The sequence below is a fragment of the Lipotes vexillifer genome, unplaced genomic scaffold (genome assembly GCF_000442215.2).
Source record: "Lipotes vexillifer unplaced genomic scaffold, Lipotes_vexillifer_v1.1 scaffold618, whole genome shotgun sequence".
Taxonomy (NCBI): Eukaryota; Metazoa; Chordata; class Mammalia; order Artiodactyla; family Lipotidae; genus Lipotes; species Lipotes vexillifer.
In genome coordinates, this window is record NW_006799025.1 from 3,163,597 (window position 1) to 3,191,113 (window position 27,517).

A 27,517-nucleotide genomic window follows, 5' to 3' on the forward strand; every position below is an offset into this window, starting at 1 on the left:
TCAGCAGGATCATCTAAGGTTAAAGAAGATGCAGAGTTTGCATGTGCACTTACTTCATCTACCCCTGCAACCAAAAAGAAAATGTTGAAAAAGAGTAAGTAAATCTGCTGAGTTTTTACCTTTTGTTTGGTTTGTTTTTTCTGTTTTTCAAAGAAAAAAATTTTAAATGACAAAAGTTATAAAACCATATTACAAGAAGTTAAGAAAGTAGAGAAAAGACAATCTCATTTTTAAAAGTGCACTTTGATGTATTTTCCTATTCTGTTTGTTTTAGTTAGGTCAAAAACTATGGGAGTAAGTCCCTTACTCATCTGAGTAGCATAGATATTTTTTCTAATAAAGGCACAGAGCAATTTATGGCTGCTTTAAAACTTAATTTGGATTAATTAGAATTATTATAGAGATTAATTTTTGGTATGAGAAGAATATGCTTTTCAATTAAAAATGTAAGTGATCTTTATTATTACTGTATATTTTGTAATTCATAGGGAAATGATACTGCTTAAGAGTCTGAATATTTGAAATAGAAAGAGATTGAACTGTGGTTAAGGTGATCTGGGACAAGTTATTATATTGCTGCACCTTAGTATCCTCTGTTTTATGTGTTGGAGATACCAGCAGACAAAAGTCTATTTTCACAGAGCTTATGTCTAATGTTGGGGGGGGGGATATAAAATAAACAAGTAAACACATAATTAAAAATTTTTAATTGAAGTATAGTTGCTGTATAATATTACCTGTTATAGGTGTACAGTATAGTGATTCACAATTTTTAAAGGTAATACTCCACTTACAATTATTATAAAATATTGGCTATATTCCTCATGTTGTACAGTATATCCTTGTAGCTTATCTTATACCTAATAGTTTGCACCTCTTACTCCCCTACTCCTACACTGCCCCTTCCCTATTCCTTCTCCCTACTGGTAACCACTAGTTCTCTACATCTGTGAGTTTGCTTCTTGTTTTTTATATTCACTAGTTTGTTGTATTTTTTAGATTCCACATATAAGTGATATCATATACAGTATTTGTCTTCTCTGTCTGACTTATTTCACTTAGCCTAATGCCTTCCAAGTCCATTCATGATGCTGCAAATGGCAAAATTTTGTTCTTTTTTTGGTGTGTGAAAACAGTTATTTTATTTATTTAAAAAAAAATTTCTTTGGCCACACCACTTGGCTTGTGGGATCATAGTTCCCCAATCAGGGATTGAACCCAGGCCACAGCAGTGAAAGTGCTAAGTCCTAACCACTGGACCGCCAGGGAATTCCCAAAATTTCATTCTTTTTAACAGGTAATATTCCACTGTATGTATATGCTACATCTTCTTTATCCATTTCATCTGCTGATGGACACTTAGGTTGCTTCCATATCTTGGCAATTGTAAATAATGCTGCTGTGAACATTCGGGCTGCATGTATTTCTTAGAATTAGTGTTTTTATCTTTTCTGGATATATACCCAAGAGTGGAATTGCTGGGTCATATGGTAGTTCTATTTTTAGTTTCTTGAGAAACTTCCATACTGTTTTCCATAGTGGCTGCACCAATTTACATTCTCACCAACAGTATATGAGGGTTCCCTTTTCTCCACATCCTCACCAACATTTGTTATTTGTGTTCTTTTTGATGATAGCCAGTCTGACAAGTGTGAGGTGATATCTCGCTGTTTTGATTTGCAGTTCCCTGATAATTAGCGATGTTGAGCATGTTTTCACGTGCCTGTGGCCATCTACATTTCCTTTTTGGAAAAATGTCTATTCAGGTCTTCTGCCCCCCTTTTTTTTTTTTTTTGCGGTACGCGGGCCTCTCACCGTTGTGGCCTCTCCTGTTGCAGAGCACAGGCTCCGAACGTGCAGGCCCAGCGGCCATGTCTCACGGGCCCAGTTGCTCCGTGGCATGTGAGATCTTCCCGGAGAGAGGCACGAACCCGTGTCCCCTGCATCGGCAGGTGGACTCTCAACCACTGCGCCACCAGGGAAGCCCTTCTGCCCATTTTTTAATCGAGTTGTTTATGTTTTTGATATTGAGTTGTATGAGCTGTTTATGTATGTTGGATATTAGTCCATTATCAGTCATATCATTTGCAAATATATTCTCCCATTTAGTAGGTTGTCTTTTTGTTTTGTTGATGGTTTCCTTTGCTGTGCAAAAACTTTTAAGTTTAATTAGGTCCCATTTGTTTATATTTGCTTTTATTTCCTTTACTTTAGGAGATGGATCCAAAAAACACTGCTGTGATTTATGTCAAAGAGTGTTATGCCTGTTTTCCTCTAGGAGTTTCATAGTATCTGGTCTTACATTTAAGTCTTCAGTCTATTTTGAGTTTATTTTTGTATTTGGTGTTAGAGAATGTTTTACTTTTTCATTCTTGAACATGTAGCTGTCCAGTTTTCGAAGCACCACTTACTGAAGAGACTGTCTTTTCTCCATTGTATATTCTTGCCTTTTTTAAATTGTAGATTAATTGATCATAAGTGTGTGGGTTTATTTCTGGGCTTTCTATCCTGTTCCATTGATCTATGTGTATGTTTTTGTGCCAGTACTATACTTTTTCTTTTCTTTTCTTTTTTTTTTTTTTGCGGTACACGGGCCTCTCACTGTTGTGACCTCTCCCGCTGCGGAGCACAGGCTCCGGACGCACAGGCCCACCGTCCATGGCTCACGGGCCCAGCCGCTCCATGGCACGCGGGATCCTCCCAGACCGGGGCACGAACCCGCATCCCCTGCATCGGCAGGCAGACTCTCAACCACTGCACCACCAGGGAAGCCCAGAAGTCCTTCATTTTAATTCTTCCTAATTTCTCTTCATAGAGGCACATTTTTGTCATATCTTCATTGACTTTGTGTATGTTTGAGGGAAAAAAGAAACAGCTGAAGTATGTATCTTCTTTCAGGAGCATCTTCAGTGGAGAGTTCAAAGAAAACTGATATTGAAGAGAGACCAAGAACAACACTGATCATCTGTCCACTTTCTGTGTTAAGCAACTGGATTGTAAGTCTTCACAGCCCTTTAAAAACATGTAATTTATATTTGTCTGACACTAGAAAAAGAGTCTTTCATTGTAAGAAATATGCTTGGTCAGCACTTTATATTTAACTTGAAGTAATTGTTAAGTGAATTGGGATTATATTTGCTGAATTGAAGTTATTTTTCTTTGAAAATTTATAGTAGAGAAAGAAACATTGTCAGTTGCTGTCATAAGATTTGGCTTGTACTTCTTCCTCTTCCATTTCTGTCCCCCAAAGTGTATAATTTAAGACCACACCTTATTTATGAACTGTTGGAACCTCTTTTTTAAGAACACCACTAATGATAACTTTAGTTTTTATAACAGCTTATAACATTTAATGAGTGCCTATGTGCTCAGTTTTTTCCTAAGCTCTTTTCATAGATTTTCTCATTTAATCTTCACAACTATTATTCTCATTTTCCAGGTGACCGAATTGAAACACAGAGAAATTAAGTAACTTGCCTAAGGTCATCCAGCCAATAATTGATGGAGCTGGGATATAGTCTCCAACATTCTGACTCTAGAGCCTATGCTTTTAAGGCTACCACCAGAAAATATTGTCTTTTTCTTTTCTTCTTCTTCCAGATTGCTTTTCTGTTCTAAAACATTGCACTGGAATGGAACCTCTTTATGTGTTATGTGTAGGAGCAGCTTGGTTCTATTTCCTTTCCAGTTTGAGCTTCAAGCTGCATGTTATAATGAAATAAAGACTCTGTTGGAAGCATTGTGAACAAAAAGACCACTGGCTGTGAACTTCCATTCTTGCCATCTCCAAGGTTACCTGCATCTCTCCTGGCCTTTCCTCCTCTAATCTCAGAGGTGGAAGAGGTCCTACTCTTTGTAAGAGCAAACCCTTAGTCTATACATTAGATTCCATCTCTTTCTGCCTTTTCATTTTGTTTGTTATTTTTCCCCTTGCCTGGTTATTCAGTCTCTCTACACTGACTCTTTTCATGAAACATACTCAGATCTTTTACATTTTTAAATACTTTCTCTTGATTGTGTCTCACCTTTAAGTTGCTACTCTTCTTGTCATAACGCTTGGGGTTTAATTTCCACTTTATGCTTTTATTTACTAACTCCTTAGCTTATTGTAACTTGGCTTCTGCCACCAGTTCTCTAAATTTCCTTGGAAAAAATTAGTAGTTATTGTCTAATTGTCAAATTCTGTGACCTCTTTCATATCTTCTTGACTTTTATGTATCTTTGCCTTCTTTGACTCTTATCTTTTTATTATAAGTTTTTGGTGTATTTAGTTTTTTAATTACACTGTCTTCTCATTAGTGTCATTTTTCCTCTTAGGACCAGGATGAGTTTTAGTTCTCTCTTGCTCTTTTTTTTTTTTATTCCAACAAAGCCATGCTATTTCTTTTGATGTGTGGTCCATTGCTGGAAAGACAGTACATGGGTACTTGAATAGCAGTTTCAGGGTGAGGTTTATAAGTATTAATGGAGGTATAAACAAAAGAACAGTGATTTTTTTTTTTTTTCGGTACGCGGGCCTCTCACTGCCGTGGCCTCTCCCGTTGCGGAGCACAGGCTCCGGACGCGCAGGCTCAGCGGCCATGGCTCACGGGCCCAGCCACTCTGCGGCATGCGGGATCTTCCTGGACCGGGGCACGAACTCGTGTCCCCTGTATCGGCAGGCAGACTCTCAACCACTGCGCCACCAGGGAAGCCCAGAACAGTGATTTTTTTAACTGCTTGGGGCCATGGATATGTATTTTTAAGATCTGTAATTAGTATGTCATTATAATTTTACATTTGGAAAAACCCCAAAAGTTTAGTATATAAACTTAAGAAAGGAAACCTTGGCAAAATCATGCCTACTTGAGGTTATGGAAAAACTGACTTTGAAAGGAATGAGTGATGGTTGAGCATATAGGGATAAGAATTAGAATTTTGCAATCTCTCAACAAGCTGCCCTCTTCCAAGCTCCCCGGTAACATAACCTAGCACCGTAATAAACAAGCTAGAAGTACCTTATCTTCCCTTCTTTGTCTTCAAACGTGGGAAAGAATCCAGTTAAAGGAAGAAGATACCAATCCCACTTACACCACATAATTTTTCTGGATATTCAGACAGATTATTTATCCTCCCAATGGAAAATTAAATAATAACACCTCTTTCATTCTCACAGACACACACACACATGCAACCTAGCACAGTGACTAGAAACTCAGTACTATAATTCTCTTTCTTCAAAAGAGTTAATTTTCTTTTATGTCAAGTCTGATCTTTCCACAGATATTCTGTTTCATTTCAAGGTAACTCGTTGATTCAGTTTTCTCTTACTGTACTCTTTCTCCTTTCGTTTTCCACCAGATTTCTTGATAAAATTCTCGGCATTTTCACCTTTACTCTTTCATGTTTTATCCTCTTTTCTGTATTTTTGCCTTAACTGTTTCAGATTTCATTCTCTCTTTAGCCCACAGTAAGTCTGGTTTTTGCTCCCACCCTCCATAGAAACTTTTTGAAGGGCTTCAAAGACTTCATTGTTGCCATGTCCAGTGAGTTCCCTTTTTCTTTTCCTCTGCCCTGACTTTGTTTCCCTTTTATTACTTTTTGTTATGTGTTATTTTGTAAATCTTTAATCCTTTTGGTAAAGAGAGGGAATGAACATAAATTACAAATTAAAAAATTGATGTTGGGGCTTCCCTGGTGGTGCAGTGGTTGAGAGTCCGCCTGCCGATGCAGGGGACACGGGTTCGTGCCCCAGTCCAGGAAGATCCCACATGCTGCAGAGCGGCTGGGCCCGTGAGCCATGGCTGCTGAGCCTGCGCGTCCAGGGCCTGTGCTCTGCAACGGGAGAGGCCATTGACAGTGAGAGGCCTGCTTATCGCAAAAAAAAAAAAAAAAAAAAAAAAAAAAAAAATTGATCTTGTATTCATTCTTGAAACTTTTATATTCTTTGGTCCCCTGCCCAAGATTTTGTTTGCTATCCCAATTTTCTGACCACTGTTTTTCTCTACCTCTTTCTTCCATGCTTCCTATGTAGTCTGCCTTTTTTTCACTTAGAGCTTTTTTTTTTTGTATTATGAAAATTTGTAATGAGATCTCCATTAGTCATCTAGATTCAAGAATCAAGTGTTTACCACATTTGACTTTTTTATTTGCTGGAACATTTAAAATCATATCTCAGACATCATGTCTTACCTCCCAATAGAAGCATAAGCTGTGCTCTTTAAGTATTGCTCTCTGCAGGCTCTTCCCCTAACCTGGTTTCTTCATTGTATTTGTTCTCCTTAGAAAATCTTATTCATTCCTGTAGCTTCATGTACTGTCTACTGATAACTTTAAAGTCTGTATCTACACCTACATTACAGGCCAGTATTTAAATTTTTGTAGTATATTTGTCCAGTCAGATATTCTGTGGTGACCAAAAATTTTAAATGTCTAAAATAATAATACTCATTATCTCTTTCTCATCTTTATGCCTGCTTTCCCTTCTGTTTTTAAACTTCTCTGTATCTTTATCACACAGTTCTTCTAGTAGTTATTTTAAGTATCAGAGTCTTCTTTTGTCTTCCCTTTTCTTCATATCCCATATTTAATTAGTTCTCAAGTCCCATCAGTCACTGTCTTTCACACCAGTCCTTTCCATTCTGTTCTTTTGCCAGTCTGGTATAGGTCTTCATCATCTTTTTCATTTTTCATCTAATAGTTTCCCAGCTGTGTCTCCATGTGGGACTCTCACTGTTGTGGCCTCTCCCGTTGCGGAGCACAGGCTCTGGACGCGCAGGCTCAGCGGCCATGGCTCGCTCTGCGGCATGTGGGATTTTCCCGGACCAGGGCACGAACCCGTGTCCCCTGATCATCGGCAGGCGGACTCTCAACCACTGCGCCACCAGGGAAGCCCAAATTCTCAAGTTTTTAAAACTGATCATGTCAAGGAGGACAGGGACCAGGTCTTATTTTTCTCTTTAGCCGCACCACCTTTCTGGTTGATACCTGGCAAACAGTAGGCCTATAATAAATGAATGAAAGTAGATAGTGTGCTTGAATCTCTACCTACATTCATGAAAATATTGCCTACTGTTCTTTCAGTGTTTAATTTTGATAATATTAAGTCACTAAATGGAAGCATTAAAGACCCTTTTTGTAAAATACTAAATTAAAAAAAAACTTACTGTTTTAAAAAAGCTTGGTTGCTTTTTCCTTCTAAAAATGAAGCAGCTGCCCACTGGTAGGGACAGGCAAAATTTATATAATGTATTATTATTGTATATATGTCAGTTTCCCTGGCAATAAAATAACTAGTATTGTTATTATCATTGTTGTTGTTTTAGTTTAGATTGCATGAAACTTGTTTTTATGCAATTTTAGTAGTTTGATTTGTGACATTACTGCCAAGACAGTACATTTTATACACATATTGAACCTGACACTAACCTACTTCTTTTTTTTTTTTTTTTTTTTTTTTTTTTTTTTTCTTCGCGGTACGCGGGGCCTCTCGCTGTTGTGGCCTCTCCCGTTGCGGAGCACAGGCTCCGGACGCGCAGGCCCAGCGGCCACGGCTCACGGGCCCAGCGGCTCCGCGGCATGTGGGATCCTCCCGGACCGGGGCACGAACCCGCATCCCCTGCATCGGCAGGCGGACTCTCAACCACCGCGCCACCAGGGAAGCCCCTAACCTACTTCTTATTAAAATATTTCTAATTGTATTTTAGGACCAGTTTGGACAACATATAAAATCAGATGTGCACTTGAATTTTTATGTTTATTATGGTCCTGATCGTGTTAGAGACCCAGCCTTGCTTTCGAAACAGGATATTGTTTTGACTACATATAATATTTTAACTCATGACTATGGGGTAAGTATGTTGATACTCAGAGATTTTCGGAAGTTGAATTTAAGTAATTGCCTCAGGTTTCTAAAGTGTTCTAAAATTCAGGCTTTATACTCTTCCCTTAATATATAGGAAGTAAATAGGAAATTTTTTTAAATAAAATATTTTATTAAAATTAATTTTACCTATATCTTGTTACTTTTTAAAGTGTGGCTACTGGAAAACTTAATATGACATACGTGGCTTGCATGACATTCCTATTCGACAGTGCTGCTCTAGACCCTTTTTCCAGAAGCATTCATGTGCATACATATCCACATAATTTTGTATATAATTTCAGAAACTGGTAGGAGTGCCCTAAATCCCATTCATGGGTTCTAGCCCCAAATTAAGGATCTCTAAATCAGGAGTTTCACAGGTTTCTTCAGGTGCGGCATTTACCACACTATCTGCACAGATTTACCATACTGCACAGATGGGGAAACTTGAGCATCAGGCTGTCCTCACAGCCCAACAGCTGAGCCCACGGACCCCATCTGCTGGGGTGTGGGGCTGCCTGGCCCTCCTGTACTGGTGTGGAGGGCTGGCACTGGGGGTCACCTCTTGGATGGTGATGCTGCAGCTCTGCCTCTCAAGTCCCCCCAAGAGGAAATTGTTTTTGAATATTTTGAAAAAAAAAAAAAAAGAACAAGGTTCGACTTCCTTTAGATAATAATTTAGGAATATTTTTTATTTAGAACACTTAAAATTTAAAATCTGAATTGTAATTAAGTGTATATAGCAATTTGCAAATGAATTCTTTTTCTGATATTCTGGAATATTGTTTTCTATCATAGTGATTTGATAATTGTTTATCTCAATTTAAAAATAAGTTTTTTTGTATCTGAAATTTGTTTCCCAGTTCATTTAGAATTCTAATTGTTGTTTGCCTATAATTCCCGTTGTTAAGTTAAAATGTTTTCCAAAATACTTTACTATAAAAATTTTAGTCTTTAGGTAAGAACATTAATTTTTACATAAAAGTAATTATGTTATATTCAAATAATTCTTTTTACTGACAATCTTTATATCATCATATGTTTGAATCTGAGGCAGAATAAGAATAGCTCAGTGTTTTGAACCAAGGTCTCATCAGAGAGCTAGATTACCTGGGTTTGAATGCTAGCTCTGCACTTCATAGCTATGGTACTTTGAGCAACATACGTCACACCTTGGTGCTTCAGTTTTCTCATCTGTAAAATAGTAATAATACTTCATAAGTTTGTGAACATTTAATAATTTAATACATATAGTGTTTAAAGCAGTACCTACCACATAGTAAGTGATGATATTAAAGAATAACAACTGATATTACTTATCAAATTACATGAAGTATTATTTTACTTTCCTGTGTTTTAATTCATATGAAACATTTATTTCAGACTAAAGCTGATAGTCCGCTACATAGCATAAGATGGCTAAGAGTGATCCTGGATGAAGGACATGCCATACGAAATCCAAATGCTCAGCAGACAAAAGCTGTACTTGATTTAGAAGCAGAAAGAAGATGGGTATTGACAGGTAATGATAGCATGTACTTTAAAAAAAATGAATTCCCAAATATGTATGGTTAAGTAAGTTATGAGGTAGCTTTGTAAACTTGAAGTGGATATAAAGTCTCTCCCAAAAATCCATTATAGAAATCATTTAATAAAACATTTTGACTTTTTTTTAATAGCTGCCCATGATATAGCAACATTTGAATTATAGTTCATTTATGGAACAGTCACTGTACTTATTTTTGAACTTTGGAACTCTAGACACTTTAATCCTCCAATTAGAATCTTGATTTCTCTACTTCCCATTATGGAGCTTGTTTGCTACTCATGAACCTGTACTGGAAGATGGGGACGAGAATATAAACTCAGATTAGTTTTTTTCTTCTTGCTAGTGCTGCTGATTTAAAAATCAAATAAGCAAATGTTCTTGATAAGGAGAAAGTTGAGTTTACGGGGTCTGTGGTCTTTTTGTTAGTATGGCAAGTGAGAGCTAAAAATCAGAGCCAGACTGTATTTTGAGACTGTGTATATGTTTAACAAAGGATTATAGTCACAGCTTAATAGTTAGTGGGTGCGCTTAGAACAAAGTGCCCATTTTCAAGTGTTGTCTCTGTTGATTGGGCCTGTGGATATTTTGATTGTGTACTCTGGCTATAGAGTTATAACAGTTTTCTGTTCTTTTTAGGCACTCCAATTCAGAATTCTTTAAAGGACTTGTGGTCTCTTCTTTCCTTCTTAAAACTTAAACCATTTCTTGATAGAGAATGGTGGCATAGAACAATACAGCGTCCTGTCACAATGGGAGATGAAGGTGGACTTAGGTAAGTAATTTCAGGACAACTGATTAATATTAGCTACAAATAATTGTTCGCAGCGTGAAGCAGTTGCCACTTTCATTACTATTTTAACCTGACTGTTGGCTTTCCTCTCCAAAAAGTGTTTACAGCTTAATGTCTTTGACTGTCAAAAATCTGATGATTCTTGTTTGGGGGGATAAATATTTCTACCTACCACTAAAAGGTTAACTAACCCTCCTTTCCCCTGATTTTAGTCAGAACTGTGAAGGCAGAGCTATATGGTCTTTGTGTGTTACTCTTACCCTCAAAACCACCATTAATAAATTAAGTAGTGACAGGAAAAACATTATATGCTCAGAGAATCCAATATGCACTAAATTTTCATAACTTATCTTGTATAGCAGTGGTCCCCAACCTTTTTGGCACCAGGGACCAGTTTCGTGGAAGACAGTTTTTCCACTGACAGGGGCGGGGTGGGGGATGGTTTCAGGATGATTCAAGCACATTACATTTATTGTGCCCTTTATTTCTATTATCATTACATTGTAATATATAATGAAGTAATTATACAAATCACCATAATGCAGAATCAGTGGGAGCCCTGAGCTTGTTTTCACTTGCTACTCACTGACAGGATTTTGATATGAGTCTGCAGGCAGTCGATTTATTATAGTCTCTGTGCAGTCAAACCTCTGCTAATGATACTCTGTATTTGCAGCCACTCCCCAGCGCTAGCATCACTGCCTTAGCTTCACCTCAGATCATCAGGCATTAGATTCTCATAGGGAGCACGCAACCTAGACCCCTCGCAGTTGCAGTTCACAGTAGGGTTCGTGCTCCTATGAGAATCTAATGCCACCGCCGATCTGACAGGAGGCGGAGCTCAGGCGGTAATGCGAGCGATGGGAAGCGGCTGTAAATACAGATAAAGCTTTGCTTGCTCATCTGCTGCCCACCTCCTGCTGTGCAGCCTGGTTCCAAACAGGCCATGGACAGGTACCTGTCCATGGCCTGGGGGTTGGGGACCCATGTTGTATAGCTTTATATAGTGATAGCTGAATGATGTGGTAATACAGTGGCATTAACAAGAGTTTTACAAGACAGGAAGTTGTTTCTGGTGGAGATAGATAAAAACTCAACTTCTCATAAATATCAACTTGCTGATAGCCATTTTGCAAGGTACTAGGCTAATGTTCAAATTTTTTGCCTGGAGCAGTGGTTTTCAGACAGAGGGTTTAGGATTCATTAGCATTTTGTGAAATCATAAAGATGGCAGCTAGCATTATAGCTGTTCATTAAAGAAAATGAAATAGAGTAGAAGATTTAGGAAAATAGCAGAGTGCATCACACACAGTATTGTTTTGTGAAATGTTTGTTTCTGTTATATGTATATGTGTTTCTGTATGTTTGATGGATGGAGTAAAATATGTTTCTTACTGTGGGTTACAGTGAAAAAGATTCAAAAGCCACTAACCTAGTTTGCAGTACTGTCTACTTGATTCCTCAGAACCAACTATTTAAATTCTGATTTAAGAGATTGTATTTATATTTCAGTGTTAGGAAAAAATCTTTTTTTAAAGAGTTGCTTCCTTTTTTTTTTCTGATATTGAGAAGAGAGATTGTAAAGGTTGTAGAATCTAGAAGGCATTTATCCCTCTTCTGAATTGTCACATCATGTTTTAATTTTTATTTTTGGCATTCATCACTTTATAAAAATTACTTATTTATGTACCTTGATTTTCATATTACTGGAGAAATTTTTTGAAGATAAGATCTTACTCATTTATGTATTTATGATGTTTAGTATAATGCCTTGCGCTTAATAGCTACTTTTTAAGAATTTGAGTGTCAAACTTTGGGTGGTGTAGTTGACAGAATTGAGAAGGAAAAAGAGGGTTAGTGATTAGAAAAACGGGGAGAAGAGCTTAAGAAAAATAAGGACAGGATAAAAGATTAAACTGTGACAGGTACTGAATTGAGGGCAAATTTAAATGTATTTTGTTACTATAATTTTCTCTTTGTAGAATATGTCTGTCATAAGATTGGATAAAACCTCAAATAAGCGTTTTTTTAAAAAAAATCTTTACTAAGGTTATAGAACGGTAATAGATTAAGATATTCTTTTTCGTTCTCATTGAATTAACTTATGAAGAAATAAAAAGTTATGTGATTATTTCTTTTATTTTGATTAGGCGTTTACAGTCCCTAATTAAAAATATTACACTTAGAAGAACAAAGACAAGCAAAATTAGAGGAAAACCTGTTTTGGAGTTACCAGAACGTAAAGTATTTATTCAGCACATTACACTTTCAGATGAAGAGAGGAAGATTTACCAGTCTGTGAAAAATGAAGGCAGAGCTACTATTGGAAGGTATGGAGAAAGAAAGTCATTTTAGAAATTAGTTTTTATTTTCTTTGTTAACTTTAATTGAATAGTATTTTTTAGGTATGTTAGCAATAAAGTCTTATTAAGTGCACTGAAATATAATTTTTTTTTAACTATTTACTTTTTAACAAATTAATAGTTGAAGTGAGTGAAATAATATTATAATTCACCAGGTAAGTAATTCCTTAAGTTAGGAAAAAACTTTACGTGAAATGGCAAGTCTTGGATTGCTAGTAAGAAGACCTTGCTTGCTTCTATTCCTGGTTCTGTGTCATGGGAGAAGATTAAAAACATTGAGAGAAGTATATCTAGAGAAGGACTAAAACTTGGGGAACATTCCACATTAAAGACATAGGAAAATAAAGAGGAGCCACTGGAAGAGAGTCTTCAAGGGGAGATGAGATGTATGAAGAAAGTAGAGAAACTGTCACAGAATTCCAGTAAAGACTGTAATCAAGAAAGAATATATGGTCAGTAGTGTCACGTAGTGCAGAGACTTAGTGAAGGCTATTTACAATAATTTGGTGATTCAGAAGTTACCAGTATAAACTCCCAGAATGGTTTCACTAGAATGATGAGATATGTAGGCAAATTGTAGGAGTAAAGGGATTGCAGAGAAGTAGCCAGCTGTAGGGGTAGACCATTTTTCACAAAGTTTGTCTTTAAAAGGAAGAAGACTGGTAGATAGGATTGACAGTTGGCTGCTGGATCAATTTTTTGATGGCTTTATTTGTGTAATTGCTTTGAGAGGAAGAGAACATGGAAGAGACTACAGATAGAAAAGAGAATAAAACTGATGGAGAAAAATAAAGCCTACTATGGAGGTAAATAATATCAAGAGTACAATCAGTGAACTGTGAGACAAGATATCTACAGAGTACAGCAGTGGGAAGTTGAGGAAGGCAGACTGGATTTGCAGCCATTGTGAAAAGTAAGGTTTTTAGAATGGTAGACAGGCTCCACATGGTATTGGATCTATGTAAAAGTTAAATCAGTACGACTTTCCAACCGCACATGGAAATCTGGAACTAGGAGCTGATGAAGTGTAGATTAAAGGTATTGGGGATTGGTAGGTGAGAAATTCTAGTCTAAGCAAGAGCATGTTTGATGTGAATGCATGAAGGAACCAGAATGAGTAGGAGACAAATGAAAGCAGGACAGGGTTGAGAATATAGGGGAATCTTCAAAACATAAGAACTTCAGTGAGGTACAAAGCAGGTTTAATAGGAATTAGGAATATTGAGAAAGATTGTTGTTTTTTTTTTTTTTTTTTTTTTTTTTTTTTTTTTTTTTTGCGATATGTGGGCCTCTCACTGTCGTGGCCTTTCCCGTTGCCGGATGCGCAAGCTCAGCGCCCATGGCTCACGGGCCCAGCCGCTCCGCGGCATGTGGGATCCTCCCGGACCGGGGCACGAACCCGTATCCCCTGCATCAGCAGGCGGACTCTCAACCACTGCGCCACCAGGGAGGCCCGAGAAAGATTGTTTTAAGCAAGCGATTTCAGAGTTGAAAATCTTTGCAGTGGTGATTCAAATTTCCTTCATATTCATTCTTTCAACCAAAATTTATTAAGTGCCTGTGTGCCAGGCACTGTTGTACACATTGGGATACAGCAGAGTAAAGCAGACAAAAATCTCTACCCTCAAGGAGTTTATATTTCAGTGGGAGGTAACAGATGATTAAAAAATTAAGTTTTATGGAAAAAAAGTAAAGCAGAGAAAGGAGGTAAGGGAGCACTGAAGCTGTTTTTATAGGGTATTCAGGGAAGATGATTTCACTGAGAAGGCGATATGTGGGAAAAGATTTAAAGGAGATTGGGGTTGGCGGGCATTTCTGGCAGAGGGGAACAGCAAGTGTAAAGGCCCTGAGTTGGGAGCATACCTGGGGAACTTGAGCAACAGAGAGGCAAGTGTGGCTGGATAATGTGAGCAAGGCGGAAAATAGTGATGATGTCAGAGAGCTGTTGGCGTGGGGGTGGGTGACAGTTATGTAAGGCATTGTGGCATATTTGAAGAACTTTGGCTTTTACTGTTTATGAGATTTGGGAACCTTTGAAGGAAGGGTTTTGAACCACGAGTGACTTAATTTTATATTTTTAAAGGATAACTGGCTGCTCTGTTAAGACCTACATTGTAGAGTCAAGGCATAAGTAGGGATAACAGTGGCAAAAATCAAAGTAAGAGATGATGGTGTTTTTTTTTTTTTTTACTATAGTAGTGATGAAGGGGGTGAGAAATGCCCGGATTCTGTTACATTTTGAAGGTAGAGCCAACAGAACTTGCTGATTGATACAGTATGGGGTGTGAGAGAGAGGAGTGAAAGATAACTGCAAGGTTTTTCACATGAGTGGCTAGAAGGATAGAATTGCCATTTGCAGAATAGGTCTATAGGGAGGAGCAGAGTTTTTTCAGGGAAGATGAGAAACTCAGCTTTGGACACATTGATTATGTGATGCCTGTGTGATTTCCAAGTGGAGCTGTCACATAGTCAGTTGGATATGAGATTAGAGTTCATGGGAATGCTCTTGGTTTGATATAAATTTGAAAGTCACCTGTGTGTAAATGGTACTTTCAGCCAGGAGACTGGATAAGATCACCAAGAGAGTGAGTGAAGTTAGAGAAGAGTTCTAACAAGACAGGTGTAGCTGGTGAGGTAGGAGGAAACTTCTACTTCGGTATCTGGCACTCAAAAGAAATTTCTTAAACTGAAATATTCATTTTCAGGGTAAGAAGTGGTGCCAGGGAATAATTAGACAATTGGTAAATGTTATTCTGTTTGAAAAGGTTGAAAAAGAGTAACTTTATTGAAACTGTTTTCTCAGAGAAAAAATGTTATTTAAAAAATATCTTAATAGGTAGTACATTTACTAACATTTATTGAGCACTTACTACGTGTTATGCATTCATCTAAGAGCTTTATGTGTATTAATTCACAACAATCCTATTACGTCAGTACAGGGATTACCTACATTTTACAGATGAAGGATCCGAGGCACAGAGAGAGCAGTTAGGTGACTTAAACTGTGTCACACAGCTAATGAATGACAGAGGTGGTGTTTAAATTCGGGTAGTTTGGTTCTAGAATTTGTAAGTTCAATCTTTATATTGCCTATTCCTTGCATTCTTGAATACTGAGAAGCATTTGTTGCCATAATACTACTCTTACTAATAATATCAGCAGATATATATCATTTACCATAGTCCAGCACTATTCTAAATGCTTTGCATGTACTAACTTTTTTAATACAACAGTCCTATGAGGTTTGTATTATACCACTGTTACAGCTGAGGAAGCTCAAGACACAGGTTGAGAAACCTGCCCAAGTTTTCACAGTTAAATTGACAGAGCCAGATTTTGAATTCAGACAGTCTAGCTCTAGAGTCTGTCCTCTTAACCATTAGGCTATATTTCTCCTATTGCCTTAATACTTAAATACCAGATTGCCTTGGTATATAATTTTTGGATCACCCATTGTTTCTTCAAAACCTGTATTGTCTTTGTTCTACTGTATTTTATATTGAATAGTTCCATGGAAAACCTTGATTTTTATTTTATTCTATTCTTTAAAGTCCAGCAATTTCACCAGGATCTCTGTTGATATTTTTATGGAACATGTGGTACCATTGAAATCTGTAGATTCCAGTCTTCCTGCACCCCCTTTTGGGAAAGTTTTCTTAAATACTGTTTTCTGTTCCATTATTTTATTTCTCTCTGTGTATGCTGGATATTCTTTTTTTTTTTCCATAGGTATCATTTTATTCTAATCATTTACATCTTTCTGTTTAATTTTGCTTTTCTCAATCCTGTTTCCCACAATCTTATGTTTTTATCAGTGGCTGGTCTCTTTTATGCTGGCTTCCCTGTGGCTTCCTCTGATAGTTTACTTTTCTCTTTCATACTTTTTAGCTGTACCAGCTCATCTTTGATCTCTATTTTGTTTTGCCATACCTTTTCAAGTTTTGTCTCTGCTTTAAGCTATTGGTGTTTTTTGTTTTTTTGTTTTTGTTTTGGCGGTACGCGGGCCTCTCACTGCTGTGGCCTCTCCCGTTGCGGAGCACAGGCTCCGGACGCGCAGGCTAGGCTGCCATGGGTCACGGGCCCAGCCGCTCCGCGGCATGTGGGATCTTCCTCTCACTGCTGTGGCCTCTCCCGTTGCGGAGCACAGGCTCCGGACGCGCAGGCTCAGCGGCCATGGCTCACGGGCCCAGCCACTTCGCAGCATGTGGGATCTTCCCGGACTGGGGCATGAACCCGTGTCCCCTGCATTGGCAGGCAGACTATCAACCACCGTGCCACCAGGGAAGCCCTATTGGTGTTTTTTAAGGAGGAACTGTTTTATTGAGTGGTGTTAAATCATGGTAGCATTCTTGGTCATAATTTTTATTTGCTCTATGGCAACATTTTTCTGGTGAATTTTCTTTCACTGCCATTTGTTCTCTGCTGATTGTTACTCATATATGAATGTCTTGAATTCTTTCTGGACTAGCTATTTGCAAGAGATTCATATGAAGGGACAGGAGTCATAGCTGTATCCTTGACTGGCAGGAAATATATCCTTATTTAATTATGACTCAGGGTTACATGTGAGTTCTTTCAGATTTTACTTGTGCTTATAAAACAGAGATCAGAAGCTTTAGGGTTCCTTACAATATGGAATGCTGTGGTTGTAGTCTTTTCTGAAAACACAGTAGGGCCATGTGTTTCCTTATTCAGCTTGCCTTCCCTCCATCTTGGTATAAACTTGTCCAGGGACGTTCAAGCCATGAGCCATGCACATAAGAGATGGTGATTTTCTCCTTAGGGCATGCTATTTTGAAGAATTGTGCTCTGGCAGCTCTGCTTGAGATCTGCAGTCATCTCTCTCAGTATCTTCCTTTTTGACTTCTACTGCAGTTGGCAGCCATTTCTCATAATACTTTGCTTTATTGTTACAAATCTCTCCTGGTTTCATTAAAGATAGAGTTTACTTTTCTGTTTTCCATTCATGTTTTGAAGTGATTTCCAGGGAAGAAGAAAACAGTGCCATTTTTGTTGCACTGTTTTAGAATAGGAAATATTGTTTAGAGGCCTTCATAATATTTAATGTTTTTACCTCTAGGTATTTTAATGAAGGGACTGTCCTTGCACACTATGCAGATGTCCTGGGTCTTTTGCTTAGATTGCGACAGATTTGTTGTCATACTCACCTTCTTACAAACGCAGTGTCTTCCAGTAGTCCCTCAGGTAGGTAAATGTGATTGGTTTACACATATTTATTAGAGATATTTAAATCAGAATGAGAAATTTTTCATATGGCCTAAATTTAGTTTGTCAAATGGACGTTGACTTTAGAATAGGACTCAACTAGAAATATACTCAAGAACCTCTTAACAATGAAATGGAATATTAATGAGGTTTTCAAAGATTTCCAGTGATAGTTCAAATTGGTTCGGCCTTTTATTCTATGGTAGTACCCACAGATGGCGTTACAGTGATGTTTCTGTGTAACGTATGTTATGTGGAGCCTCTGAATTTTTCTTAAAATTTCAAATTTAAATCATGCTTTTTGCCTGTGATAAAAATAAATAAATAAATAAAAAGACTTAAGACTACCCAAGCAAAACTTTTCTCTATATAAGGAAGATTGTCTAGTCATATTACAAGTCTTGCTCTGAAATTAATTTTTCAGCCTTTTCTGTAGGAAATGATACACCTGAAGAACTACGAAAGAAGTTAATAAGGAAGATGAAGTTAATTCTGGGCTCAGGTTCTGATGAAGAATGTGCAATTTGCTTGGATTCTTTAACGGTTCCTGTCATAACACATTGTGCACACGTCTTTTGTAAACCCTGCATTTGCCAAGTCATTCAGAATGAGCAGGTTAGTTTTATGCTGAATACAAATTCAGTGTTTGATGGAGTGGTGTTGCAGTGTTGAGTGTAATGAAAAGCCAAGTCCGACAGAGACTGTAAAGAGTTTTGCACTTGGATTTACTAGTGCACCTTTTATATATAGTTAATTTTATCAGTGTTTTAATAGATATGTTTCATATAATTAAGCCCTTTTAATATAAAAAGACATTTTTTGGAGGTATATTTCACAGTCAGTATTTTAGTTCTAACTCTTTAGATCATCTTTGTCTAAGAAATAGATTGATAATGTGAGACACAAAGGTAATTTAAAATTTTCTAGTAAAACAGATGGAGTTAATTCTTATAATGCATTTTTATTTATCCAGTATATCTAAAATATAAAAAATTAATGAGATACCTTACATGATTTTTTAAAACTTAAGTGTTCAAAATTCAGTGGTATCGTGCACTTAGAACACATCTCAATTTGTCTTTACCACATTTCAACAGCGTAATTGCCATGCATGGCTGTTGGCTACTATAGCTAGGTAGGTCTAGATTCATGTGAAGTGGAATAATCCTGTAAGCAATCCTTCTGAGGTATAATTTTTTAAAACATTTTTATTGAGATATAATATACATGTAACGAAAAATGCACGTCATGATTGTATAGCTCAGTGAATTATGAAGTAAACAAATCCATATAACTACCACCCAGATCTTCCTGTGTTCCTTCCCAATCATTACTCTCTCCCTCCTCTCTAAAGGTAACTCTACTATACTGACTTCTAACATTGTTTGAGGTTCAGAATCTTTTTTACTGTAATGGTATTTGGTATGTAGTTATTTTAGGTATAATCTTATTAGTATGCCTTGGTACAAAATGGACACAACAGATAACTGCTTTGAATGAACCTGATAGGACTTATCATATCTGGACTGGCTTTATAGGCTATTAAGAAGGAAATTATTCTTTTTTCTTCTAAAGAATAGTTCTGTGCTATGTTGTAATTAGGTTCAAGAAACTTATTCATGGTTTATTTGTCTGAAAATAGTATAATATTTATTGTTTCAAGCTCTTGCTGCTAGTCAAGATCACCTACTTTTGCTCTCTTTTTTACCAATGCCACTTACTACATTAGAACATTATATCTGCCTGGAGTTCAGCATGTACACATTTATCTCAAATGGATGAATCTAATAAAAGGTTTAATAAAATGCTGGCTATTAGAGAAAAAGAATTTACCATGCCTTTTAAAATTTTTAGGCAAATTTATATTTCTGTTCCTTTGTTAAGTGTCACTTGTACTTTGTTCTTTCTTATATAGCCACATGCTAAATGCCCTTTATGCAGAAATGATATACATGGAGACAATTTATTAGAATGTCCTCCAGAAGAATTGGCATGTGACACTGAGAAAAAGCCTAATATGGAATGGACATCCAGTTCGAAGGTAAATATACATGTGCAAATGTTTGAGTATTTGTTTTATGTTTATATAAAGAAATACCATATTTAGAAATAGTAATTCTGCTTTTAATCCTGTCATTTGAGTATTATACTCTGTTGGTGGTTACTGGCTTTTTGTTTCTTTCTGGTGGTGAATTTGAGAGATGAGAGAAAGCGTTCAGATGATAGTATTTTTTTAGTCTCAATTTTTAAAAAAATTGGTGGTCTTTTTACATTTGTATTTTAGGGAGATAATATGGCAGGACCTTTCTCTTCCAATTCAAAATGGAATCTAATGGGTATCCTAATTTTTTTCAGATTAACGCTCTAATGCATGCATTGATTGATTTAAGAAAGAAGAACCCCAACATAAAAAGTTTAGTTGTTTCTCAGTTTACAACATTTCTGTCTTTAATAGAAACACCACTCAGGTAAGTTCAACAGTGTTTCTCACTTGGAGCAAAAGGATTTTATATAAATGTTTTAATTTGGATAGCAAAAAATCATTATGTATGTTTTACCAGTTTTATTCATTTCATCTATCTAAAATAACAGTAACAATAAAGAATACTCCTGAGAACTTAAAATTTTAAATAGTCCTGAGTTCATAGGAAAAAGGTTGACTGCAGGGCCTGCCTGACATATTAGTAGATGACTAGTAAATATTTGTCAGCAGAAATGAAAGAATTGGTTGAATGAAAAGATTACAATTAATTTTTTTTTTTTTTTTACATCTTTATTGGAGTATAATTGCTTTACAATGGTGTGTTAGTTTCTGCTTTTTATAGTGTAGTGTTACTTGTCTCTTTTGTCCCCTCAATTAGAGCCTCTGGATTTGTGTTTACTCGTTTGGATGGTTCTATGGCCCAAAAGAAAAGAGTTGAATCAATTCAGTGTTTTCAAAACACTGAAGTAGGATCTCCAACTATAATGCTTCTGTCCTTAAAAGCAGGTGGAGTTGGTTTGAATCTTTCTGCAGCTTCTCGAGTATTTTTAATGGATCCAGTAAGTAGTTTTGTAGACTTTTTGGTATGTTACTACTTCTTTAAAAAAATAAAAACAAAAAACTATTTGGTAAATACCTTTATAGTTGTAACTGATTGTGAAAATTCTTAGGCAACCTTTAGAAATAGACAATAACTTAGTAAAAGTGTTTTAAGGGCTTTCTCTTAAGTGCTTTACATATATCAACTGAAATTCTCACAACATCTCTATGAGATGGATCTTGTTACTATCCCCATTTTAATGTGAGGAAACTGAAACAGAGAGAAATCACATAGCTTGCCCTATCACACAGCTAGTGATATACAAATCACGATCAGAGTCCATGTTTATAAGTATTATGCTGTGCTTTTCTACTGCTCTTCTATATACAGAATAAGTTTCTGTTAACTAATGCTTTAGGGAAGTGTCTTCATTGATTCGGCCCATGAATAATGAGATCTTACTTTGTGTCAGGGAATCTTACTGGCACAGGGAATCTGGATATAAACAAGATAGACAAAGTAGCCACCATCATGGTGCTAACAGTCTCAAGCTTTAACTTGCATAAGAATTAGGAAATGTAATTTGACCTCTGTCTTCAGATTTAGGAGTTCTTGGATGAGACCCAGGAAACTGCACTTTTATATAGACCATAGGTGATTTTAGGTGCGCATGGTCCAGCATCACAGTTTTAGAAACAAGTACCATTAATGGAATGCTTTGGGTAAACTTTAATGTCTAATACAGTGTAATTACTGTGCGCAATACAGGTCTAGGGGTAGAGTGGGAGTTAAAATTCACTCTGAACTTGACACATCAAACTGTGTGACTTAGAGTTGCGTCCACACAGATTCACTTTTTTTCTGATTGCACAAAGGGGCTTTTTGGACTGGAAGCACTCTGAGCTAATTCAGTTTCTAATTTGCATTGGGTACTGTTTGGGCTGGAGGTAACCCTGTGCTGTTTCTGTGCATTTACAGATCTAAGGTTTGTGGTTTTAGCTTGCTGCCTGAAACTCAGAAAATTCATAACAAAGAAATTTTACTAAGATAAAAATTTTGAGTTATTCTGGTTAGGTTATCTAGTTGAAGCATGTACCTGTTACCAAGGCTTTTCTTCCTCACCTGAGGGTAACCTTTCCAGTAATATTAAAACCAGAGCCATACTTAGGCATTCATGGGTTTCATGTTAATGCCATCGGGATGGCAGTGGTCTGTCGTATTTTCTTGCCTTAGTTCTGTGAAGTTTTAAATCTTTGCTAGAGTTTTAGTATTATGGTTATTATAAAAAATATGCATTGTAACTGCAGGTTAAGTTACATGTTAGCTAACCAGATGATAATTCTAGAAGCTGATTTTTGGAACAGATTCCCAAATTATTATTTTTTGGTTATAATCTTAGTACTTCATAAGGAAGAGGTTGTTAATACAAAATACAGTAATTTAATTAGTATTGTAAGGTTGACCAGAGACTAAACTCTTTAACAGTTATACTTTTAGAAAACTTACGGAATGTTTTAGCAGTTTCATAGTAAGTTGGTTGTTTTTCATTGAACACTTCAAGTTTTCAGATATTGTTTCTAACTTTAAAACAAAAGCCAGGTCCTAGAAAAATAAGATTCAGTTAAAAAAAAAAAAAAAAACATTGCTCATGAAGATTTTTACCTCTTTGTCGAATATTATATAAATGTTAAGATCTATTTGATGTATTTTGATGTTTCATTATGACCTTTTTTTTCATTATGAGCTTTTGATAAATTGCTTCCTTCATCACTACATAAGAGAATGGGAGCTATCAATTTTATATTATCATAAAGTAAATTTTATTATACATTTAGTCATACTTGATGTATACTGCCGTCTCACCATGAGGTTCCTAGACAAAAGACAGCAGAGAGGAACATTTTATCTGAGCTCTTAGTATAATGGTTTCAAAATGGGTCCAATTGTAAAATACAGAAGATTCACAGAATATGACTGTCAGTTTTAGAAACTCGTAAGCTAAATAAGTCCTTTAAATCTAACTTTTATACCGAAAAACAATCCCCAAATCAAATTATAGCAAGTTAAGAGTAAAATCTCCTTTTCTCTCGATCTCAAGGGAACTTTATTTTAAAAAATTTTTTTGGCTGCGTTGGGTCTTCGTTGCTGTGCGTGGGCTTTCTCTAGTTGCTGCCCACGGGGGCCACTCTTCACTGCAGTGTGCGGGCCACTCACTGCAGTGGCCTCTCCTGCTGCAGAGCAGAGTCTCCAGGCATGTGGGCCTCAGTAGTTGTGGCACACGGGCTTAGTTGCTCCGCAGCATGTGGGATCTTCCTGGACCAGGGATCAAAACCGTGTCCCCTGCATTGGCAGGCAGATTCTTAACCAGTGTGCGCACCACCAGGGAAGTCCCTCAAGGGAACTTTAAAAAGAAGAAAACAACTGCCTAAGTTGTACTATAAACTTGTCATCTACATATTAATTTATGATTTTGTTTCTATTTTCAGTTGGTACTTTGCTGAATAATGTTCCTTTTCTCCAAAACACCCTGTTTTCAGCTTCGAGTCATCCCATAGTTTAGTTTAAAACTTAATGATCCCTACCCTGACAGTGCATGTTATTTCAAAACCACTTGACTCCTACCTTTCTAGACTGAAGAGCTCTATATATTTTTTGCTTATCTTCCCTTTTCAGTGCTTCATTGTTTGTTTTATTCTTCACCTTAAGACAGTCCCCGTGATAATGCCAATGTTAGTTAGCTAATGTTACTTTTTTAGTTCAAAATAGATACTGAAAATTGTGTGGCAGAGTCTTAAATAATTTTTAGGACTTCTCATTACTCCTGAAATCTTTTTTTGTGCTTTTACATAATGAAAGGAGGAAAATGAAAGAAAAGAACCAAACACCAGCAGAAAGGGAGAAAACTTTTTCATAAATGGACTCAATTACCTATCTTTTCTGATGTAAATTAAGTAATTTAAGAGAGCGTGTAAACTTCCTCTGTTAAGCAGACATAGTTTGATTGTAAAATGGGTGGGGGTGGGGGATGAGAAAGATATTTGATTAATCAGCAATCATTTATACTGTGTGCTTTCTAGGTATCAGGCCCTGTATTAGATACTAGAAGCGGTGTAGTGAAATGACAGGGGAGAGAATACCTGCCTATCATAGTAGTGATTGGGGGAGGTAGTCAGGGGCTGTGTGGAAATTTTCGTCCCCAGAGCATTTATAATGTCATTATCTGAATTCATTCAGAAAGATTTCACTTAGTAAAAGGTGAATGAATAATACTGCAACAAAAGGACTTTTGCAGAACACTCACAGATCAGGGTGGTAATTATTCAACTCATGTTCTTATTAGGCCTGGAATCCAGCTGCTGAAGATCAGTGCTTTGACAGGTGCCATAGACTTGGCCAGAAGCAAGAAGTTATTATCACGAAAGTGAGTTTTTAAGACATCTATTTTAAAATTAGGTTGATAAGGTTTTCAAAATTATACAAATAATGCGTGAATATATTGTAAAAGATTGAAGTAGAATTATGCAAACTACGAAGATCATCTTTATTCTGTTTAGAAGGAAGCTACCATCAGTAGTTTAACATGCTAGTCAAAGTTTTTCTGTTTACATACATTCATACTTACGTATATGTGTAAATTTCAAAAAAAAAAAAATTTTTTTAAGATAAATGGGATCATACTTTATTATTCTGCAGTCTGTGTTTTTTCCCCCTGAACAGTATATGTTGGAGACTATCCTGTAAGAACATACAGATCAAACTTATTATTATTCTGTCATGGTAGACAGGCAACATAATCACATCTAATTTATTTAACCAGTTCAATTTTTGCTAATAAAAACACTCCTATAATGAGCATTATGTGCATCTTTGTGCATATGTACAAGTACAGTATTTCTTCAGGATAGGTTAAGAAAACTAGAATTCTGGATTTAGAATCTTATTAGATAACTGTCGTTTTCAAAATAGGCTTTATGATATATGAGAATGATGTAAATTTATGCTTATGAGATGGTCAAAAAGTGACCTTCTAATACTCATTTACCTAAGACCTTTAGCATATTTGACATATCTCTTGTTAATTTTTTTTCTGTGAATTTCTTGCTTGTATCTTTTGCCCAGTTTTCATAAAGTACAAATATAGTTTTATAGTATAAAGTACTTCTTTATAAATTCTGATTTTAAATGTTTTATGTATGTTGGAAATTTTTTATTCCAGGCTCTTGCTTATCTTTGAACTTTATGTGCTTTTTGTCATGAAAAAGTTTAGAAATTTTTATCATTTAAAACATATCAGCCGCCTTCTTTGTATCTTATGGATTTTGAGGTCTTTCTTAGAACAGAAGGCTTTATCTTCAGACTTTAAGAATGAATCTCCTGTAAATTATGTAAACTGGGAGTAGTGTTTTACAAAAATGTCAATAAAAATTGCCGTACTGAAAATTTGGAGGGAAGAAAAAGAATCTCATGATATGGATCTAACTTAATCATTTGCTCCATTACCATTTTTTGGGAAAAGTCCATCGTTTTTTTCCTACTGATTTGAAATGTCACTTTATCATAAACTAATTCATGGGTCTCTTTCTGGACTCTGTTCTGTTCCACTGATCTCTTTTCCTATTCCCAGGACAATATTTCTTTAATAATTACTGTGGTTTTATAAAGTATGCTTTGATATCTAGTCGAGCAAAGTGCACTCATTACCCTTCTTTTGAAAATTGTGTTGGTTATTAATATTATTATTTACTCTTGAATTGAACTTTGGATTTGGATTACCAAATCCCATTTAAGAAATCTTGTTTGGGATTTATTGAATTTACGATTAATTGGAAAACTGTCTTCTTTATAAATACAGAGTGTTCCCATATAAGAACTTAGATAGTATCACTCTCCGTTTTTTTAGGTCTTTTATGTATTTTGGTAACATTTTATAACACAGCTTGTATTACGGTAACTGGGACCTCTTGTACGGTGTTGAATAGTAGTAATCACAGTACTCATTCTTGACTTGTTCCTATCTTTGTTGGGAATACTTTTATTGTTTTACATTTAATATGTTATTCTTGGTAAGTTTCTAGTAGATATCCTTAAATAAGGTTGAGGACATTTATTTCTGGGTTACTGAGGATTTTTTTTCAAAGTCAAGGTTTTTATCAGGAATAAACGTTGAATTTTATCAAATGCTCATCATCTATTGAGATGATCACTTTTTTTTCTCTTAAATTTTTAATGTTATAAATTATACCAGATGAAGGCTTGTTCTTTCATTTCTGGGAAAATCTTATTTGGCTTTTTAAATATGTTACATTTATTTTGCTAATATTCCAGCTTCAGAGTTGCCTGTAAAGTTTGCTTTTTTTGTGTGTTGCTTTTATCTTGATGATGGAGTTATAATATGTAACTTATGTCCTTACAGCTGTATTCTTTATATAGGAAAACGATACTGAGTGATAAGGGAAAATGGTGCTCATCTCTAGCTATCATAGCATGTTCTAAATATTCTCACTGTATATTGAGAGAAAAGGGGGAGTGAAACAGTTTCTAATAGATTATTATTGACCATTTTTGAAAGCTACGTAATACTGTAAGAAAGCAGGTTCTTTTAAAGTACCATTTTCATCATGTCAATTTTTTTTTAATTAAAGAATTCAAGTATTGTGACCTAAAAAGTACTTAACCAATTTAACTTTGTTTTTCTTTTTAAAGTTCATTGTGAAGGATTCTGTTGAAGAAAATATGCTGAAAATACAAAACACAAAGAGAGAACTTGCAGCTGGAGCCTTTGGAACTAAAAAAGCAGATGCTAGTGAAATGAAACAAGCTAAAATTAATGAAATCAGAACTTTAATTGATTTATAATTTGTGGGATTTGGTAAGGTCAGTTTAATTAGATATATACAGAAGTTTTGGAAATGCAAAAAATAGTTTTAGAAATGAGGTCTAGAGTATATCTATCTTCTAAAAGGAGCATATCATTTTATATTAGTGAAGAGGTATTACTAATACATAATCTCCTATATATGAACCTATTTTTAATGATAGTTCAGGTAGCAATAAGTTCTGTTATATACTGTGGCCTAAAATAATTTTTTGAGACAAAAAGTTACTTTTATTCAACTTTTCATATTATCTATGCTGAGTATTCTCATATATCTTCCAAGTACTCAGCTTTTTCATATTTCAAATAAGGTCAAACCTTTTATACTTTTGACGAAATAGTTATTTTCTATGTTGGACACATTTGGTTATTCACCAAAGTCTCCCATTTGTGATGCTGTGGATTCACAGTCCATGTAAACGATTAATATGTGCACAGACTATACAAGAGATTGATTTTATTGGACCTTCAAAAACCATATTTGCATTCCAGAACCTTAAATGAGAGACCAAAGTCCAGGTTAGCAAGTTACTTGTTTTTGTTTGTTTGTTTGGCTTTGTTCATGTATGTGTATGTATGTGTTTTGTTTTTGTTTGTTTGTTTTCCAGTGTCATTGAGATAAAATTCACATAAGTGACTTGCAATTTTATGTTCATGAAAAAAACTGGGGATTGCGTTAGAGCACTATTGTCTCCGTTTTAGTCAGGTGGTACCATTCTTTTTGTTTAACTTTGTAACTTGATGTATTCGTGTGTAAATACAGTCTGTGGGGGTGAGAAGGAACCAGTTCTGCCCAATTTGATTTGAATATTTAAATTATGGAATTGCTGAATAGATATTTCTATATA

General features: G+C 35.9%; 1 protein-coding gene across 1 annotated transcript in view; it reads left to right on the forward strand.

The window, feature by feature from the left end:
- Positions 1 to 26,650, forward strand: part of HLTF (helicase like transcription factor) — a 58,324-nt gene extending 31,674 nt beyond the window's left edge. Inside the window, exons 13-25 of the mRNA XM_007471308.1 lie at positions 5 to 94; positions 2,899 to 2,996; positions 7,686 to 7,829; positions 9,227 to 9,365; positions 10,029 to 10,164; positions 12,333 to 12,512; positions 17,626 to 17,750; positions 18,208 to 18,386; positions 19,687 to 19,812; positions 20,127 to 20,239; positions 20,633 to 20,813; positions 24,135 to 24,215; positions 26,498 to 26,650. Of these exons, the coding sequence (XP_007471370.1) occupies positions 5 to 94; positions 2,899 to 2,996; positions 7,686 to 7,829; positions 9,227 to 9,365; positions 10,029 to 10,164; positions 12,333 to 12,512; positions 17,626 to 17,750; positions 18,208 to 18,386; positions 19,687 to 19,812; positions 20,127 to 20,239; positions 20,633 to 20,813; positions 24,135 to 24,215; positions 26,498 to 26,650 (1,745 nt within the window). The remainder of the gene's footprint in view (positions 1 to 4; positions 95 to 2,898; positions 2,997 to 7,685; positions 7,830 to 9,226; positions 9,366 to 10,028; positions 10,165 to 12,332; positions 12,513 to 17,625; positions 17,751 to 18,207; positions 18,387 to 19,686; positions 19,813 to 20,126; positions 20,240 to 20,632; positions 20,814 to 24,134; positions 24,216 to 26,497) is intronic.
- Positions 26,651 to 27,517: the final 867 nt, after the last annotated feature.